At 32.0% G+C, this 19,374-nt stretch overlaps 1 protein-coding gene across 1 annotated transcript in view; it reads right to left on the bottom strand.

Annotated features, from left to right (window-relative positions):
• Positions 1-10,452: 10,452 nt before the first annotated feature.
• The window catches only part of LOC127729616 (peroxidase-like), a 31,149-nt gene continuing 22,227 nt past the window's right edge, over positions 10,453-19,374 (bottom strand). The window contains exons 11-18 of the mRNA XM_052237465.1: positions 18,441-18,629; positions 17,417-17,556; positions 16,684-16,850; positions 15,385-15,591; positions 14,577-14,749; positions 12,854-12,959; positions 11,830-11,907; positions 10,453-10,598 (exon numbers count right to left, since the gene is read on the bottom strand). Of these exons, the coding sequence (XP_052093425.1) occupies positions 11,850-11,907; positions 12,854-12,959; positions 14,577-14,749; positions 15,385-15,591; positions 16,684-16,850; positions 17,417-17,556; positions 18,441-18,629 (1,040 nt within the window). The 3' untranslated portion in view covers positions 10,453-10,598; positions 11,830-11,849. The remainder of the gene's footprint in view (positions 10,599-11,829; positions 11,908-12,853; positions 12,960-14,576; positions 14,750-15,384; positions 15,592-16,683; positions 16,851-17,416; positions 17,557-18,440; positions 18,630-19,374) is intronic.

Here is a 19,374-nt window from a genome sequence, read left to right as displayed (position 1 = left end):
CAACCCTATTTCCGGATGGCGGATGAGAGATTGCTCTAAGATAAACTCTTTTGAAAATATGTGCCTATTCCTTAGTTATTGAAAACGCATTTATAATGCTGTAGATAATCATAGTTTAGTGCAAACATAAAAATAAGAAGATGTGGTATGAGACAATTCTCCTCCTGAGACCAAATGACATAGAAGTTTACAACTATGGGTCACCGAACGGGCTTCAACAATGAGAAAACCCATACCGCATAGTCAGCTATAAAAGGCCCCGAAATGATAAATGTAAAACAATTCAAACGAGAAAACTAACGGCTTGATTTATGTACAAATCAATGAACGAAAAACAAATATAATATACAGCAACTAACGACAACCACTGAATTACAGGCTCCGGACTTGGGACAGGCACATACAGAATGTGGTGGGGGTAATTTTCATAATAAGTTTTTATTTCTTTTGTTTAAAATGAGTTAAAAGTATAAGGGATAACAGGAGTAAACATAGGTACCACATTTCTGTAAATACATTTGAACTTTTTATCTGCTCAAATATTTGTTTTTATATTCGGACAAACAAAATCTGGGTTTCGAACTAAATTATGAACTCTGCTCGAACAATTATCAAGAACTACGTCATTTTATTACTATATATATAATTTCGATGCGAATGATTGAATATGTAGATGTTGATTTAAAAAAAACAACTCTGTTTTTAAAAATGTAAATGTCCATTTTGAAATAACTTGACAAATTCCAAAAACTACATGACGTGCGTCATTTTTTGATAAGTAACATTTACAGTTTTTAAAGTTACAGAATAATAGTAGAATAATTCTATTGATGGAATACGAAATATTTATAAAACATTTTTAAAGGGATTTTTTTTTTCATCGGTTAAAATTGACTTTTAGTGTTCTTGAATGAAAATTCAGAAAAGCGCGTCGGACACATACAAGAGGGGCCTGATGGGGGGGGTCTCATCACGATTCACGAGTTGATTTTTTTGTCAATCACGATTCACAGAAAATAAATTTCCATGATCACAGATCACGATAATATAAAAAAAAAAAAAATCTGTAGAAAAACGGATCACGATAGCGAAAATGCGCCGATCACGAAGAACGAAAATAACCCATCAGGCCCCTCATACAATTTATAAAGATTTATTTCCATTTTACAGTTAATTACTTTCACACTAGCAAACGCTATGTCAATATTTTGGCCCTTTGAATTAGAAAATTGAATTGAATTATAAATCTATCAAATAGTATCATTCATTTGTCTGTCCAAGGGCAACAATTATATAATTAAAATCTTTTGGTTCTTTTAAACGTTTCATAAATATCTTACAAGTGATCACTTACAATGTTATTTTCCATAAATATTTTCGAGGGCATAACTCCTGTCAAAATAGTTGATCGTCTCTGATCATCGCACTCTTCAAGAAATGTACATTTGTAGGTGGGAGAGTGATTAATAATAATATTATAATAATAATATTCTTTATTCCAAGAGGGTAACCCAATTATTTTCATTGAATCAATGATTACAATGCAATGTTCAATAATTATATTTCAAAGGGACATAATTCCTGTAAAAATAGTTCATCGGCGCTGATTTTCGAAATGTTCCATGACATTACTAATATTACCCTTAATTTGATATAAATTTCATAAAATTCTGACAAGAAATGTAGGCTTGAGGGCGCTTGCAATTGTAATTTTCTATAAAATTCACACTTCCAATGGACATAACTTCTGAAAAATAACTGACCAGGGCTAATTTTCAAACTCGTCCCAGACTTACTGATATAAACCTTTGATGTAAATTTCATAACAATGCTACTTAAAATGTAGCTTAAGAGCACTTAAAATTCAATTTTCAATATGATTTATATTTCCTAAGGGCACGACTTCTTTAAAATATGAGAGGATCAGTGATTTTAGAGCTCGACCGAGACTTCTGATGTTAACCTTTGATATCAATTTCGTTAAAAGCTGGCAAGAATTGTTCATATAAGAGCGCTCACAAGACTGAACTGACTCTAATTATATCGTATTCATTTATAAATAAAATTTTAACGTAATTTTTAAAGGATAATTGCAGAATTTTAACAAATTTGAACAATATATCAAACAGTGGGTTGCACTAACACTTAGCGCCCCCAAAAATCTGGGTTTGAACTTAATAATGAAATCGATCTTTCAGATTTGATGGGGGTGGTTTGCACTACACGTTTCGCATAAAAATATCATGGTTTTAACTCAATTATCATGAACTATTTCAGATTTAAGCATAAGATTTATGTGTAAGGACACCAGTTAAATGTATTATTTCGTTGCAATTGGTTAATCATAGGAATAATTATTAACGATATTTATACATTTACAAAAGATTGACTTTTAATATTTCGAGCTAAATAATATACAAGAGATTTCTTTATTTGAATACCCTTTACGTCATCGTGTTTTCAAATGAACTAATTTTAGATCTCTTATATACGAATATTGTGGTTAGATATTACACAGCTACTTTTGCATAAATTATGTACTTTTAGTACTAAAATACCATAATTTTACAGTACTAACTTTGTAAAATAAATTTGAAGTACCAATTTTGAACTTTTTTAGTGTAGTAATATACAGATACGATAAATAATTTTAAAAAATGAGGCTGGAGAAACCAAAGACACATTAAAAAATCACAAGTCAAAGAGAAACTGACAATGCCATATGGCAAAAAAACGAAAAATGTCGAAAGGATAAAAAAAATCCACAAAACGCCAAATAAAAAGCTAAAGACTGAACAACTAAACACGAACCCAACCGAAAACCGGGGATGCCATGATCTCAGATAACGGAAAGGGTAGCAGATCCTGCTCCATATGTAACACCACCCGTGTTACTTCTATACATTACGTTACATTAATGTATGATTTATCTCGCATTGTGGTTGCAACAATTGAAATATATCCGTGATCATCTGTGGTACAGATGTTCCACCACAACGGTCAACCAACTCGTGATGGCGTCCGTAAATATTTGTCTTTTAGTTTAGAATAGGGAATACTAGTGTAAAGAGAAGAGAAATGAAATATGTTTATACTATTGCAAGAGAAAAAAAGACTAAGATTGTATGTACTTGAACATATCTGATCATTTCTCTGGAATTATTTAGTATCAACACCTGATTCACACCCTAGTAGCGAAGGAAGATATATAACTAGAATGCACGCGTTGTCGTGATAAGCAAACCCCCACTCGTAATTTTAAGTATATATATATATATATAGTGAAAACAGGCAGTATGTGTCCGACAGATCCAAAAAGCTTACACGTTTCAAAACATCACTGACAAGATACTGGTCAAATAAGAAGTCATCATGTTCAGAAATTTTTTTAAAAACAGTGTGATGAAGATATTTGTTTTCATTGAACCTGTTGAAAAATTATAAGTATCGGCAAACAAGAAGTAAGTGTCCGACAGGTCCAAAAAAAAAAACATTCACACGTTTTTCTCTCTTCTGTCAAGCTACTAGCCTAATATGAATTAAGTCATCCTGTTCAGTGACGAAATTACTTGTTTTGACTCAACAATTTCAATATAGTCTCCACGTTTAGAGTGGGGTATAAAAAAATATATATTTTTTTTTTTCTTTAGAACTATATTTTGATAGAAAATTTCACGTATTATACTTATGTACTGAACCTGTACAACATAGTCACTGTATATATTATCTGTACTACACAATAAAAGTACAAAATTAGTGATTTAAACATTTAGTAAAGTTTATAAATATACTGTACTGAAATAGTACAATAATGTTGAAGTACCAACACAGTACTGTTTAATTTAAGCACATTTTCAGTAATTCAGTAAGTTTTAAAAATTACATATGGAAAAGTGGCTGTGTAGAATGAAAAAAAAAGTATTAACAAAAATACCAAACTCCAAGGTGAATTCAAAAAGAGGGAAGTCCATAAAAACCGACAAAATCAAACGTCAGACTGTATCAACCAACGAAACAAATAGAAAAAAGGCATATTCCTGACTTGATACAGGCATTTTCCGAAAAAATTTGTAAGATCATGATATGAATGATAATTACAAATAATCCTCGACTCTTTAACTCTATGTTAGAGTGGCAAAAATAAGAAACCCTCAAACCGTGTTGCCTGACAGTGTGTAAATTCAGTATGAAGAAAAATTAATTTATCAGGTTTAAACGACCCGTAAAATATACATAATTATTTGTACATAGATCAAATGTACCATCGTGTCCTTAAACTCTTTTTATACGCCCGTTTACGGGACATATTATGGTATACCGTTGACCGTCTGTCCGTCCGTCCGTCCGTCCGTCCGTCCGTCCGTCCGTCCGTCCGTCCGTCGTCAACATGTCGGACATTAATTCAAAAACGCTTTAACCAATATGCATGAAACTTTGGTGAATTGTTTTTATCTATTGAAGTGAGCTCCCTTTCGTTTTTTATAAATTTCAGATTTACCATTTCCGAGTTTTGGTGTTTTATTCATTAAAAAAGGGGGGATTTTCCTGTTTTCGGACAATAACTCAAAAATAATTTCACCAATTTGCATGAAACTTTTGTGAATTGTTCATATCTATTGACGTGAGCTCCCTTTCATTTTTTGTAAATTTCGAATTTACCGTTTCTGAGTTTTGGGGTTTTATTCATTAAAAAAGGGGGGGTTTCCAGTTTTCAGACAATAGCTCAAAAACAATTTCACCAATTTGCAAGAAACTTTGGTGAATTGTTTATTTGCTATCGACATGAGCTCCCTTTTGATTTTTATAAATTTCAGACTATACGTTTCTGATTTATGGGGTTTTATTCATTACAAAAAGGGGGATTTTCCAGTTTTTGGACAATAACTCAAAAATGCTTTTAACATTTTTTATGAAACTTAAATTGGTAAATTGTTTATATCTTTTTTTGTAAGCTCCCTTTTGATTTCTATAAATTTTAGATTTTATGTTTCCGAGTTATTAGATTATATTTGTTTGTAGTCATAAGATTTTATTTGTTTATAGTCATAAGATTTTATTTGTTTATAGTCTGACAACAGATTTACTAAGTATTACACAACAGCACAGTGTATTGCACAACAGCAAGAAATCTTTCATATAACCAATTTCAAGTTCTTTGACTACATTTATTCAGTGAGAAACCTATAATATATCAAATATTTAATTACAATCCAAATTCAGACCTGTATCCAGCTTGAATATTGTGTCCATTTTTGCCCAAACTGTTCAGGGTTGGACCTCTGCGGGCGTATCCAGCTGCGCTCAGCGAGGCAGTTTTTTTTAAACGTGTCACGATTTAAAAAGTTTAACTTTTAAAAGTTGCCAAGGTTAAAAGAAAATATCGAAGTATATTGAGATCGGCAATTATATCTATGCAATTAAACGAAAGTATTAACCACGTGGGTCAATAAAATCTTAACTTAATTATGTTTCAAATTTTAATTTTATTTTTAGGTATTTAAAATATCTTATCTTGGAAATGAATAACAAAAAGTCCATTAAATATTGCCAACCAATGCATATAATTCCTATTAGTAATAAATCATAACAGAAGGTCAAACGTTCAAACGCGTAAATATAATTAAACTGAAGGACAAAAACAATATTCCTACATTGTAAGCAAGGGAAATATGAAATTAATTTTTACTCGCTACGAAACATGAGAAAATCAGGCGAGTCTCGTTTCTCGCCCTGTTTCTACAGCTCGTACAAATAAGTTATATATTTTCCTACAATGTAAGAATATTCGACCCCAGGTATTATATACATAACCTTACGGAATTTTTTGTCCTGAGTGCTCTTCGACTGCGTACTTTATTTGGTCTTTTTAAAATGTTTTAATCGAGCGTCACTGATGAGTCTTTTGTAAACGAAACGCGCGTCTTGCGAACACAATTGTTAACCTTGTCAACCTGTTATCTATGATGACTTTATTATATATTGAAACGCCATAGGTGTATACATGAATGGCAAGTGTATATAGGATCAATTCATTATTTATCAGTTTAATCACAAATATACAGTTAGAATTTTGAAAAGGAATTAAAATTGAAAAGAAAGTTTTAAGTCATATTACTGTGTTTCAGAATTCTTCATTTTTAAATAATCCGCAGTAGAGCAATCAAAAACTTGAAAAGTGAATTTAAGTCACAAGGACAGATAGACTCGTGCACAGTGGCAGACATAACGATACCCCAAGACTCACGTTCTTCAGCAAGATTAATATAGATGAGAAAAAAAGATATCAAAAGAGATGCGAAGGATACCAAAGGTACATTCAAACTCGAAAGTCGAAAATAAACTGACAAAGACATGGCTAAAAAAGAAAAAAAGACAAACAGACAAACAACAGTACACATGCAAAGGGACAAACAAAAACCCTCAGTGATATTATGAAGATTTTTTTACCTGGCTTGAACATCAAAGAAAGAATGGTTTGATACTTCAGCAAGCAGATACATTTAAATATCGTTGTGTCCATACATGTGTCATAATTAAAATAACATTTGATCTTTCAATGTTTTCAAAGTATAATGAAAATATCGAATGTACTTTTTAAATATATTTTGATATAATTAATGGATCGGCAATTATAACTTTCAAATTAATCTCAAACTATTTCCAAATAAATATTAATGTTTAATGTTTGAACGCTATTTTGTAAAATATTTGAAAACCTGTGTAGGGAGCGAAATGACACAAAATCCATTAAATTCTTTTTTATATGTATATATATTTCGCATAATTAACAAAAAAATCGAATATAAATAAGTATGTTAACTTATTTAAAAATTATTGAATGCTGGACATTTATTTTTTTTTAAGTGAGAAAATATTGTTTCGAAAAATAATATGCGACCATATTTAAGGCTAAAATATTAATGCTAAATTAAAATTCGAATATTGTATGTACAACAACGGATAATCACATCGCTGGTAAATGTATATGCAAACTTTTAAAACCACGAATAGGTAAAGGCAAACTAATAAACACTGGGAACATATTCAAATTGTAACACGTAATGTATTTAGAACAGCTCCAATTTTAAAGTCGACAAAATATGTTTTGAAAATAAACTCTTTACCATAAAATAAAAGTTAAGTGCAAACTTCAAAACAATTATTTTTTATCAAAGTTGTAAAAAACTATCCTTTAGGTGACATCTGACATTTTACCACACATTTTAATTCAACAATACAATTAACACCTTTATTAACTTAATTTAGTCTATTGTTGCCGATTGCTACCAAATGCAATCAGCTGACCCGGTCTTTAAAGATCGATGTAGCATGTGGTGCATTTGATTTGCGCGCTAAAATCATTACGTCTGCGCGCAGCTTTTGATTACATTTGCGCGCATTCTTTTTCAGGTAAATACTGGTAGATTATACTTATTTATTATATACTTAGTAGTAAATACAGATAAATTGTATATGTAATACAATCATTGGCAAGCGCGCTGTATCAGCCACCCGTGATGATATCGATATCAGCACGGTTGCAAAGGCTTTATCACACCTTTAATCTGTATGACGTCACGTCATCGATTGCAGTTACTGTTGCAAAGGCTTTATCAAACCCCTAATCTGTATGACGTCATGTCAAACCTATAATCTGTATGACGTCATTTCAAACCTCCTTATCAGTATGACGTCATGTCATATAAAAAACATTTACGTGAGGTATATGTATATAATAAAGTGTATATGATATGGCTTTTTCAATATCACACACCGTATCAACCCTCAACCAATATAATCCCTCGAGCAGAGCTCTTGGGATTATATTGGTGTCTCGGGTTGATACGGATGTGATATTGAAAAAGCCATATGATATGATCTGATATTCTCTATTTATTTATCAAACTATTATTTTCGAGCAGGATAAGTCCGTTTTATTGTGCACAAGCGCTTAGTCCTGGAAATGTAAACAGATATTAAAAATGTAAAACACATAGTAAATCTAAAGATTAAAAGTACTGATTTTACATGTCGTAACTTGCACAAAAATACATGGATGTGCTGAATACAATCATCATGGAATGATTCCGGGCCGTTTGTAGTACGCCTGGATTCTGCTGACGGCATAGTGATGCCCAAACACGTTGAGGAAATATGAAATCTGGTAAAATACCTTTGCAATTATTTACAGTGCATCGCCTTGAAATATTCCGGACTTTAATGTTCTGTCGATACGAATAGTAAATCCATCGTACACAAATGATTCCCCCCCTGCCCTGACGCAACTTTACAAACTTATTTAAATCATTTGTTTAATCGCTATTCGGTAAAATTATGAAACAGAATGCTATTTACTCTGAAATATTTGCAATTAAAGTATATGTATGTCTTAAGCTATTACGGATTTTCTCATGATCACTGTATATTTTTTTAGAATTCAATATGAAAAATATAGTTTTAATTTACAAATAGAACATGTTCAAAAATTCATATTAACTATACTCATATTTATTATCAGTTATCTTTATTTTACCTGTGTTACCTTTAAAATGAATGCGCGCAAACGTAAAAAAAATTAATCCCCAAAATGCGCGGAAATGTAATGCGCCCGGTCGTTGATACAAATAAGAACTAAAAACTGAATGGGTTTATGAATACACATGCTACGGGCGCATTACGGTTTCTTCCCGATTGTCCTACTTTTTGAAATTACAGGTAAAAAAGTAATGAAATTTTGTGGGACAATCGGGAATATGTTTGTGGGATAATTCGCCACAACGACCTCACAGCCTTAACCATTCGGAAAGAGTGTCTACGTCATCTTTTTCGCCATTAGCCCATTGCCTGGCACAATATCAGTATTTTGAAGTTATGTTTCTAATTGATGGATTTAGGCTCAAATTATTTCGGGCTATTGGATAACACATTTCGCAAAGAAAGTTTTATGCCCTCTTATGGCAGTCAGTGCCCCCCTCCCCCTTATAAAAAGTTCTGGATCCGCCACTGCAAGGAGTAGAGTTGAAAATATTCATCATATTCACCGAGCTACAGGAAGGACTCGAAAGAATACCTTTACCATCAATTGTGTTCCTGCATACGGAGTCGTAATCATGTAAACTCATATTTCAACGATTTACCTTAAAAGAGCCTGAGTGAACACAATGTATCTACTTGAATATAGCGAACATAAGACATACTTATTCAATGGAAATAAATATTCCTCATTAATTCAAATCACATCAGTGCAAGAGTTCTATGTTTGACATAAAAAAAGGTTGATGGTTACAAATTAATGTGTCAGTAATAACCAAAAGCATATTTCTATATGCTATTTTTGACGTTACAGAATTCGATCTCAGATGGTTTGCCAAAGCGCAGTAAAAGCGATATGACTTGAAGAGCAGGATAGCGTTATTCTAGTTACTGTAGAATCTCTATGTGTACTATACATATGTGGATATCTATTTTTCTTTTTTTCTTTTTGGGCTGCTTGTTTGTTATCTATATCAACCACACTTGCAATAAAATGCATTAGTATTAAAAAAAAAACATACTATAGATTCTTTATCTACGTATTCTTTAAGAACTTAAATAGTTCTCGTTTAACTTCCTTTTTTTTTATCTCATTGTTTGTATTGTATTATGAAAAATTATTGATGTTGTAATGTTTATGCCCTTTGGGGCCCATAATTGGAAATAAAAATATCTTATCTTATCTTATCTTATCTATCTATGATTTCTCTGCCCTGTTTTGTTAAACCGTTATCTAGTCATCGTATGCCTTCATGTCCCTCTTTTTGTTCTATTTTGTTTGTTTCAGCTTTTTACCTTTTTGTCCTCTGTGTATCATTTTTAATATTTAACTTTGGCTTCAGACTTCTTACCGTCCTTGCACTGATGTTGCTTTGGACTATGCTCTTTCATGATGTTGCTTTTGACTATGCTCTTTCATGATGTTGCTTTGGACTATGCTCTTTCATGATGTTGCTTTGGACTATGCTCTTTCATGATGTAGCTTTGGACTATGCTCTTTCATGATGTAGCTTTGGACTATGCTCTTTCATGATGTAGCTTTGGACTATGCTCTTTCATGATGTAGCTTTGGACTATGCTCTTTTATGATGTAGCTTTGGACTATGCTCTTTCATGATGTTGCTTTGGACTATGCTCTTTCATGATGTTGCTTTGGACTATGCTCTTTCATGATGTTGCTTTGTACTATGCTCTTTCATGATGTAGCTTTGGACTATGCTCTTTCATGATGTTGCTTTGGACTATGCTCTTTCATGATGTTGCTTTGGACTTTGCTCTTTCATGATGTTTTCATTCATGTCACTACCAAAGTCTACTGACCGAATACCATCACATTACTAGACGTTCATAATTACAGCGGTATGAATGTGAGAGACGTCTTTTCCTCTCTCTCTCTCTTGTTTATTAAAAAAAGGTATGAAACAAACAGGTTTTTTTTAATATTTATTGCGACAGAAAACATGTACAAAAATCAAAGCTTGAAATTACAGAAAGTTTTTGAAAAAACAATAGCTGATTGTTTCCATTAAATCGCTTTTGCCTTTTCGAAGATTGTCAAACCAGGTCTGAAAAATAAAATAATACAAAATATAAACACATAGATATGCACATGTATTCGATTACTAATACATTCACGATTATAAACAGATCGACATCTCAGTATGAGCCATATAGACGTATTGGTCCTTGGAATAAACTTATTCTTCAAGCAAATCAATTTAAGTAAGTAGTAAGACATATTGACCTTATAGCTCGTCATGTATTTAGGTATGTATACATCCTTCGTTTTCAAAACGTTAGGTTAGAACGTGAATTACTGATGAAAGTAAATCAATAATTTATGGACGGAATGAAGATATTTGTTTTGTTCATTTGACAAACCTAGTTCTATTCTAACCCTAAAAAAGCAAAATATGACATTATTGTTCTATTTAATAGGAAATTCCTAGAAGGTAGTTGCTATATTCATAAGTGACAGAGGGGCCTCGGTGGGCGAGTGGTCTAAGTAGTTACTACTGTAATCACTAGCCAGTCAACACTGAGGTTGTGAGTTCGAACCCCGCTTGTGCGGGTGCACTCGACTCCAATCTTAATTGACTAGGATTGTCAGTTTTCCTATCGAAGGTCGGTGGTTTCTCCGTGCACTCCGTCTTCCTCCACCAATAAAAAACTGGCCGCCACGAAATAGCCCAAAAGCGGTGCTAAAAAGTGGCGTTAAAACACCAAAAATCAAAAAATCAAAATCATAAGTGACAGTAATTGGGCCTCGTACCCATTTAATTGTAGACAAAAACAAATCATTATTCTAGTAACCCGTTGATCGTTGTTTATACATGTACTTGGAGTTAAAGTCCGAGTCTGTTGAGCTAAAACTAATTTTTTTTTGTAACCCTTTTTATTTAAAAACGAATATTTCAAAAAGATGTTTCTGTTCAAAATTATTTGAGAGAAAAATCTTAATTTCTGACGTTAACTTGTACTGGACCAATAGATTGTGCCTTAACGTCAAATTAAACCGGCAAAATCTTACGATAAAACATAAATACTACAAGATTGTAGAGAGACTGTTCAATTGGTAGTTCTAGGAATATGTTAATGTAAAGAGAAAAAAGTTTGTTCTAGTTTTTAACATTTGGATTTTATGTACAGTCATGTCATCATCATAACACCTTTGTAAGATTAGTTTTACCATTTATATTTCATGTACAAGTCAGCATAACGAATTTGTAAGGTTGAGAACTTTACGCACCACAAAGCAAATGAAAGAACGTAATAAAACTTAATAATTAATCATACTTTCTTTCTACAATGTATTATTATGCCCACACGTTAAAGTCCATTTGAGGATTTCTCCTTTCATTACTGCAGTCGTCCCTGAAATATAATTCAAACAGTGTCAATATTTATGTTGCAGTCACACATACGATATACGGTCATAATATCGTTGACCGGTTATTATTCATGAGATACAATTTTTCATGGATTTCTTGGTTAAAGGTTGAGCAAGGATTTCAAGTGTAAATTTCTATAGAGATGTATGCAGAATTTTTTACATCCACGAAATAAAGTATTCACGAAAATACAATTAAATTCAATCCCCGAAAATTGACACCCAAAAATTCATGAATCCATAGTACACATAACAGGGTTGGTCAGTAGATGTTTTTTATTTCACAAGTACACCTGAATTAATAGGTTACAATTGCTAAATATAAATATCGATGTGCAATCTGGTAATTGGTCAGCAACCTCGTTCTGATGACATTATACAGAACACACGTCACTTCCGTTATCGGTTTTAGCGCCAAAAGTTATGTAACGGTAGCATTGTAGAACTAGAACCTTGCATCATGTGTAATTTTAACCACACACACCTGATGATTTTTTTTCTTTCTTTTTCGTTTCTGGTTTCATGAATTTCAATTCTCTTAAAGTATATCGCTGTACTTTTACAGATAGAAACGTAAATTAATGTAAAATGTATTCCCTCCGAATAAAAATGATGACTGTTCGTTTATTTGCATAGTCATATGAATCAGATTTAATTTTGTACTTGAAAATACCAAGTAAGACAAAATGTCACAATTTTTCCGTAAAAAATACGTTACGTTTATGTTGTGTTTTTGAGCAACAGTGCAATTCTTAAATGCATGGACCCAAAAGGAAGTCCACACCAGTGTTTAACACTTATTATATTTTCAGTAAATGTTTGAAATACAATAAATTAAGAGTAATAATCGATAAAAACAAACCTCCTTTAAGGTTAATAGCAAGGGAGCACATTAGTGTTCTCATATTGTTATATAACGATGAAACATACCTGTTTGTCTGTCTTCTTAAAGCATTTCTTTGAATTTCTGTTAAGTTGTCTACATTTTTGCAAAAGACACTGGCAAGGGTCACTTTTCTGATTTCCTGAAGCTTTTCTATAATCAAAACATTATTATTCGAATGTATCTTTTATGAAAATCTTGTAATTGTTTCAAATGTATGCATACCGTGTTTACGATAAAAGACATTGTATATGTCTCATTGTCTTATATCCCCTATCTCTTGATATTTATATCGTTACACCAAGATGTCGTTAAATGAAATCGATTCGAATACCCTGCATTTATCATGCTTTTCAATAACATATGGTCAAGTCGCTGAAAGACCCCCTCCTAAATTATTGAAAGTTATCATTCTATATTGACAATTATATCTTGGTGTAAATTATATATGTACCCATTTGGGCTAACGGCCTCGAGGTGTGTCTAATACATATGTACTCCATACAGTCAGATAAAATTGAAGAAATATGTGATGAAAGGGCGATAATTCAACAACTATCAATAAACCCCGACGAAAAATGAATTTCCATATATTTTATTGTGTAAACATTATATTCAGTGCACGACATCAGTCGTTATATAAGTATTCGGTAAACGGGTAGTTGATGAGTGATGACGCATATCACGGTAAAAAAATGCTCACATAAAGCTTGCTACCTAATTTCATGATGGTCTGATTTGTAGTTCCCAAGAGGAATGTGAATAAAATTTCATAGGGACTGATTGACTGACAAACACAGATTATTTATCAAAGCTTTGCTTATACCATTTTAAACAAAAATGAAATCTTCGAACGCATCTATTGAGTAAATAAAATCCTACTTTGGTATGGACTAAACAGACAGACATTGACTCAAAGAGAAACGTACCGAGCAAGAAAAATGAATACTCAGATTCAGATCATACCAAGTTTCAGATTTGTTATTAAATCTTTGATATTTTCATTTCGAATCAAAATCCTAATCAAATGGATAACATTTTCTATGTACATATATGTAGTTAATAGTCAATATATCTGATTAAGTAAAGACATGGTTCAGATTACATCTGATTTTTTCGACAAAAGAAATTGTGTGTATACTAGTAACTTATCCTGTCTTTGTCAATTCTAGTAGCTAGACTGGCTTTGAAAATTGTATTTGCCATTTAAGGAGAAGTAGATTGGTTTTAATGATGCATTACGATCGTCAATTGTCTTTATGACTGTGAAGAAGCTTTTTGCCACTATTTTGTTGACGAAATTATTAGCCTCACTTCGCTCGGCTCTATTTTGTCGCCACGCTGAGCTCGGCAACCAGTTCTGCCTAACTAAAATAATATGCTTAGTTACGGCCTTGGTTGGCCTAAAATTTGTGTGGTTTGGGCTCCCCAAATTTTTACATCCTGACTTTAATCCGAGACATTTGTCATGGACTCTTTTTGTGCTGTCATATGTTTTAAATTTCAGATTGATCGTACAGAATAAGTCCGTTTAAATTAACCACTGACTATAGAAAATGTCTTCTATGCGTTAATCGTAGAGATCACGCGTGAACTTGGATATGTCCAACAAACAAAAGGAAAAAAAGAAACAAACGAGCAAACGAAACAAAAACAAATTTTGTGAAACAACAACAAGATGAGAAGAGATAGACATTAGGCAATATTATGCAAGTTTAATGAAAAAGAGTTGCACTTAAACTAAAATAAACTGTTTTCATATATACAGACCTTGACTAAATCCCTCTGGTTCTGCTCGTTCATACCAGAATCGGTCAGCTTGTTTAAGATACTGAAATTGTTTACCAAGTATGCAAGCAAACGTTTCTCCAACATATGCGGCATCGCCAGCTAAGCGCTGTTCCAACATACCTCCAACATACAAATCAATATCGTATACACTTCTGCAAACAATAAAGAAATCATTTGTTGATTTCGAAAAAAAATTGTTATAACTGCAATTACTAGTAAAGTTTTGATAGAATGACATGTTCAATCCATCTGATAATCATATACACTGGAGTTGACACAAGAGTTTTGTAACTATTGTTGTTTTTATTCTTTATTTTCTACGGTTTACCTTTTCAGATACCTAAGTCCTTTAAAATATTTTTCTTAATATAACGTTTCCTGCTGAACAATATTCAATATATGCCAAATGGGTATCTATCTAAAATAAAATACTTTTCTTACTGAAATCGATGCGCTCATGTTCGACAAAGCGGAATATAATCTTGAGGTATTTCTAAGCTGGCTTTTGACAACGTGATATTTTGTGACGCTGAAATCATCGGTATTCGTGTATTTCGTATACGATTTGTAGTAACGACAGGGGGGGGGGGGGGGGGGGTGTAATAAATGTTTTTTAAACTAAATTATCAAATTTCTCGTTTTTACAAATTTCTGAATTAGTTTTTATTATCAGGAGCGCCTCGCCAGTAAACTTGAGACCATATTTACAATTTTGTAAAATAAAAGACCAAAAGGGCGGTCGAGAAAGTGAATAAACATATAAAGGTTAAGGTATACAAATACATACGCATATAAGTTCCTTAAATCCCGAAGTCCGCCTCTAATATATGTCATTTCTGACCAAGCATCACCGGAGGACGGAACACTAAGACCACACGATTTCCGCCATTCTGTGTAAGAAGGTAGGCCATGATCTCTTCCTCTTTGTATGTTTAAACTCGTCAGATCTAATAGAGTGTTAAACAATTTATTTCTGATCGAACCAGAAAATTGTCTGAAAAATACAATAGATATACAAGTTGATGTTAAAAACATATCTAAACTGATCCGTAAATTAAATGACAGTCTTTCTAAATGTAATGCGTATACGACTACATACTTTGAATATACTTAAGCATACAAAATGTTATCCGATAAGTTTCTATGTTCGAAGAAAATTTCAGTCCAAACAACGCAAAAGCATATGACTGAACATCCGAGGGTCGCTGTAATAGCTTTCAGCAATAGACATAGAATTATATCAGTACTCTATAGATGAATAATGAATAAATTAATGGTGAACAGTTAGGAAAAAGGCTGATATTTCACATCGGACTAGTATAATGGAAAAAGCTAAACAATGACACAAATATCAGAATTATTCAAAATGCACTTCAATTTACAGATAAATTGGAAAGTAAAGGAAAGAAAAAAAAACAGCATCTTGACTGTTTTGAGGGTAATTATATAAAAAAAAATATAATTAAGTGACAAGGCGAAAAAAACATTTAAATTACTAGACTCACGGTCCTAAAAGTTGATAACGGAAAACATATGCTTGTGTTAACATTTTATCCCTTTCTAAAGTAAGCACAATAAACATGCAAATAAAAATAGAGCTGCTGACCAAATATGAATTCATTCTGTTTAGTACTAGTATTATGGGAAAATAATTTGGGTATAATTACTTCGGCGAGTTTGTTCTGGTTTATCTGGTAAAATAAGAATATGTGATGTGAATGTCTATGACACAACTATCCACCTGAGATTAATCAACCGCAGATGTGTTATTCTGGAAAATGATTTCGCTCTCACCAGTGCTAGAGACCCTCTTGAACTTTCAGTGAACTGTGAACGGTTGTTCAATGTTGAAGGCCTCACAGTGTTCCTTTGCTATCCTTTTTTTTCAAGTATGCGTAGTGAAATTAAGTACGAGCGTTAGCGAGTTCACAAATAAGAAACACCAAATCCTACAATTTCATTGGTCGAGAGCACTTTGCTATATTCTAAATACACCATATCATTTCTTTTCCATTTTAATGTTACCTGAAAATTTTTATCGTACAAAGAAATTCAATTATATCTAATCTTAACTTAATTCATATACCTATCTGCACTAGAGGCCTGAATAGTGGTCATATATCTAACTAAATCTAATATCTTGGAACCTGCCTCATTGACTAACATATGTGGATTTGTCATAGTTAGTTCCATATTTGTTTCCTCTGAAGTGGTTGCGTAGTTTTCTCCCATATATGCTATTTTATTAGGAATCTGTCAAATATTGTTATATTATAGGAATAATTTCATTACAAATAAAAATGCATGATGAACATGCAGTAACTGAACTTCAAACAAGCGGAAAGATAGCCTAAACCAGATGTGACACAAAAAAATAATATTTTCCTTCTTCTTTAACTTCGTAATTGGTTTAGCCACCCAACTGTTTTGATTTGGCCTCACTGTAAGAACAATGTAGTCGAAGCGCACGTCTGGCTTACTTCATAACAAGCTTGGTTATCTTAACTAACAGTTTTTAAATGTTAACAATGCTAAAGTAGTGGCAATAGAAGTTTACCGATATTCAAGTCTCATATATACATTAAGAAAAAACAAGTAAAGAAAAACAAAACCCAAAAACTGAGGGAGTCACTGGAACTTCAAAACAAAAAGCGTCGAAAGAATTAGAACAATATCCTAGGACCTTCTTGGTAATAAACTAAAATTGCTTACCAGTTTTTATTGAATTTTGATTTGCCATAACTAACACGACAGGTGCCCATTGTTTTTCTCTAACTTTTTTTCTCTGGGTACCAGTCTAATGTTTAAGCAACTCTTACCTGAGAATGTCCGAATCGCAAAGCAGCAGTGGCAAATCCCACTCTAATTCCGGGGTTGATTGTATCGTCATAATCCAATGAGTTGCCCGATGTCAATAATTGTAAATTGTAGTCGGCAATGGTTTGGTCATTAAAAACATCTATCAAGGAAAACGTATAAAAATTAACCTAAGCTCCCGTATTCTTATTTTCAACTGATTGCAAATAAATATGAAAGTAACTATATATATGCTGATCAAGAGAAACATAGAATTTTAATATTGAGACCTCGACTTATTATATCCTAGGAAGTGAACTTAAATAACAAAATGGCGCCTCAACGGGTGATGTTATGTGTTTGTGTTCAATACGAACCATGTATAGGCACGGCAATGTCATTTTTATTTTGTTGATGAAAACTTTTAGATGTGATACAGTCACAAAACAAATTAATTTTAAAGTAAATTCAAATGATTCTTACTAAAATTAATTTCGTAATGATAAAACAATGGAGATCGGGAACATTTCGCTGAATGAAATTAATTTGTGAGATTGTAGTATACGAACAATGATAATTATTTCAATTCACTTAAACGATATCTATGATTTCTTAATAATTCCAGAGCTCAACGTTTTTTTTATTAACTAAAACAAATTGCAACACTACTAAATCATCATGTGATCCCTCAATAGTATGAAGATTATATTTTGAAAGTTTCAACGATAAAAGATTTTTTGAAGTGAAACATTTAGAAATGACAAAAATTGTTCACAATTTAAAACAAAATTATTTGAAGTACAATAATTACGGTAACCATGTAAGTGAACGGCCATTAACATTTTAAAGGAGGTTTGTTCCTCAAAAGAATCTTACTTTTTACTTAGTTTTTTTTTTTTACATTTTAACGTTTTTGCTTCTTCAATTGTTTTAGCAGTAAAATAGGTTGTGCTTTATGGTCTTTTCATAAGACTGACTTTTTGACTTGTGAACTTCTTAAAGTATTTTTCTTTTAAATGATATGATTTTTTTTACGTTCAAACTTACTTTCAAGCCATTCATTATATGTTATGTGTTGTATAAGAGCATTAACAATCTTTCTGGCTTCGTTGAATAATTCATCATCTGTCCAAGTTGGCTGAGCAGCCTCAAGTTCGTCAACAATACGATTATGCTCTCGAACAAACAATGTATGTAACAATCCAAGTCCTGGTTGTACATTTACCCTTACATCACCTAAATAAAAGTTTCTGGTATGAAAAGCTATGTATCGCATTTGCCCAATAAAATAATTCCATTTTTCTAATAATTTATACAATTGATTACACATGTATGGAAAAGAAAATTCTATATAAATCTTTATTTCAAGTGTAGTCGGAACCGATGCTCTATAAAAGCGAAATGATAAAGCTTGATTCTATAGAACTTTAACTTAAATTTCATTTTAATTCAATTCGGTTACAGACTTAATATATACGTTTATGATCTTTTTTAGAAAGAGTCGTTATCCTTTATTTTCTAAATGGGAAAGTCGAAAACAACATATGTTACTAAATAAAATGTACAGCTACCTTATTGTAGTATAAGTTGTATATTAAGTTGGTACATAGCACTACAGAGTGATAATTCTGTAAAAATAAGTTGAACGTTTTAATCACGTTCTATTGTTAAGGAAACAATAATCTTCTCAATGATCAAAATTTGTGTTTGTCAAACTGCTATATGATCCATTGTAATTTTTCCGATAAAGTTTGTGGTTCAATTTTTTGAATTTTTATATTTTTGTCAAAGGGTCAAAGTAAATATTTTGTAAAAATTTTATGAAAATTAAACGAGCCAAATAAATTTTAGTCAAAGTGTTTGGTACCACCTTAATCATATTATAATTCTCCTTGAAAACTATCATGATCTTTTTTAGAATTGTGTATTCCATTGCTGAATCTTTTAAACTTTTTTTAGTGTTTATCATATTTCGTAAAAG

This window comes from Mytilus californianus, unplaced genomic scaffold (assembly GCF_021869535.1).
Source record: "Mytilus californianus isolate M0D057914Y unplaced genomic scaffold, xbMytCali1.0.p SCAF_2, whole genome shotgun sequence".
NCBI lineage: Eukaryota > Metazoa > Mollusca > Bivalvia > Mytilida > Mytilidae > Mytilus > Mytilus californianus.
The sequence above is the reverse complement of the archived record's forward strand: the minus strand, read 5'-3'. Positions and strand labels throughout refer to the sequence as shown.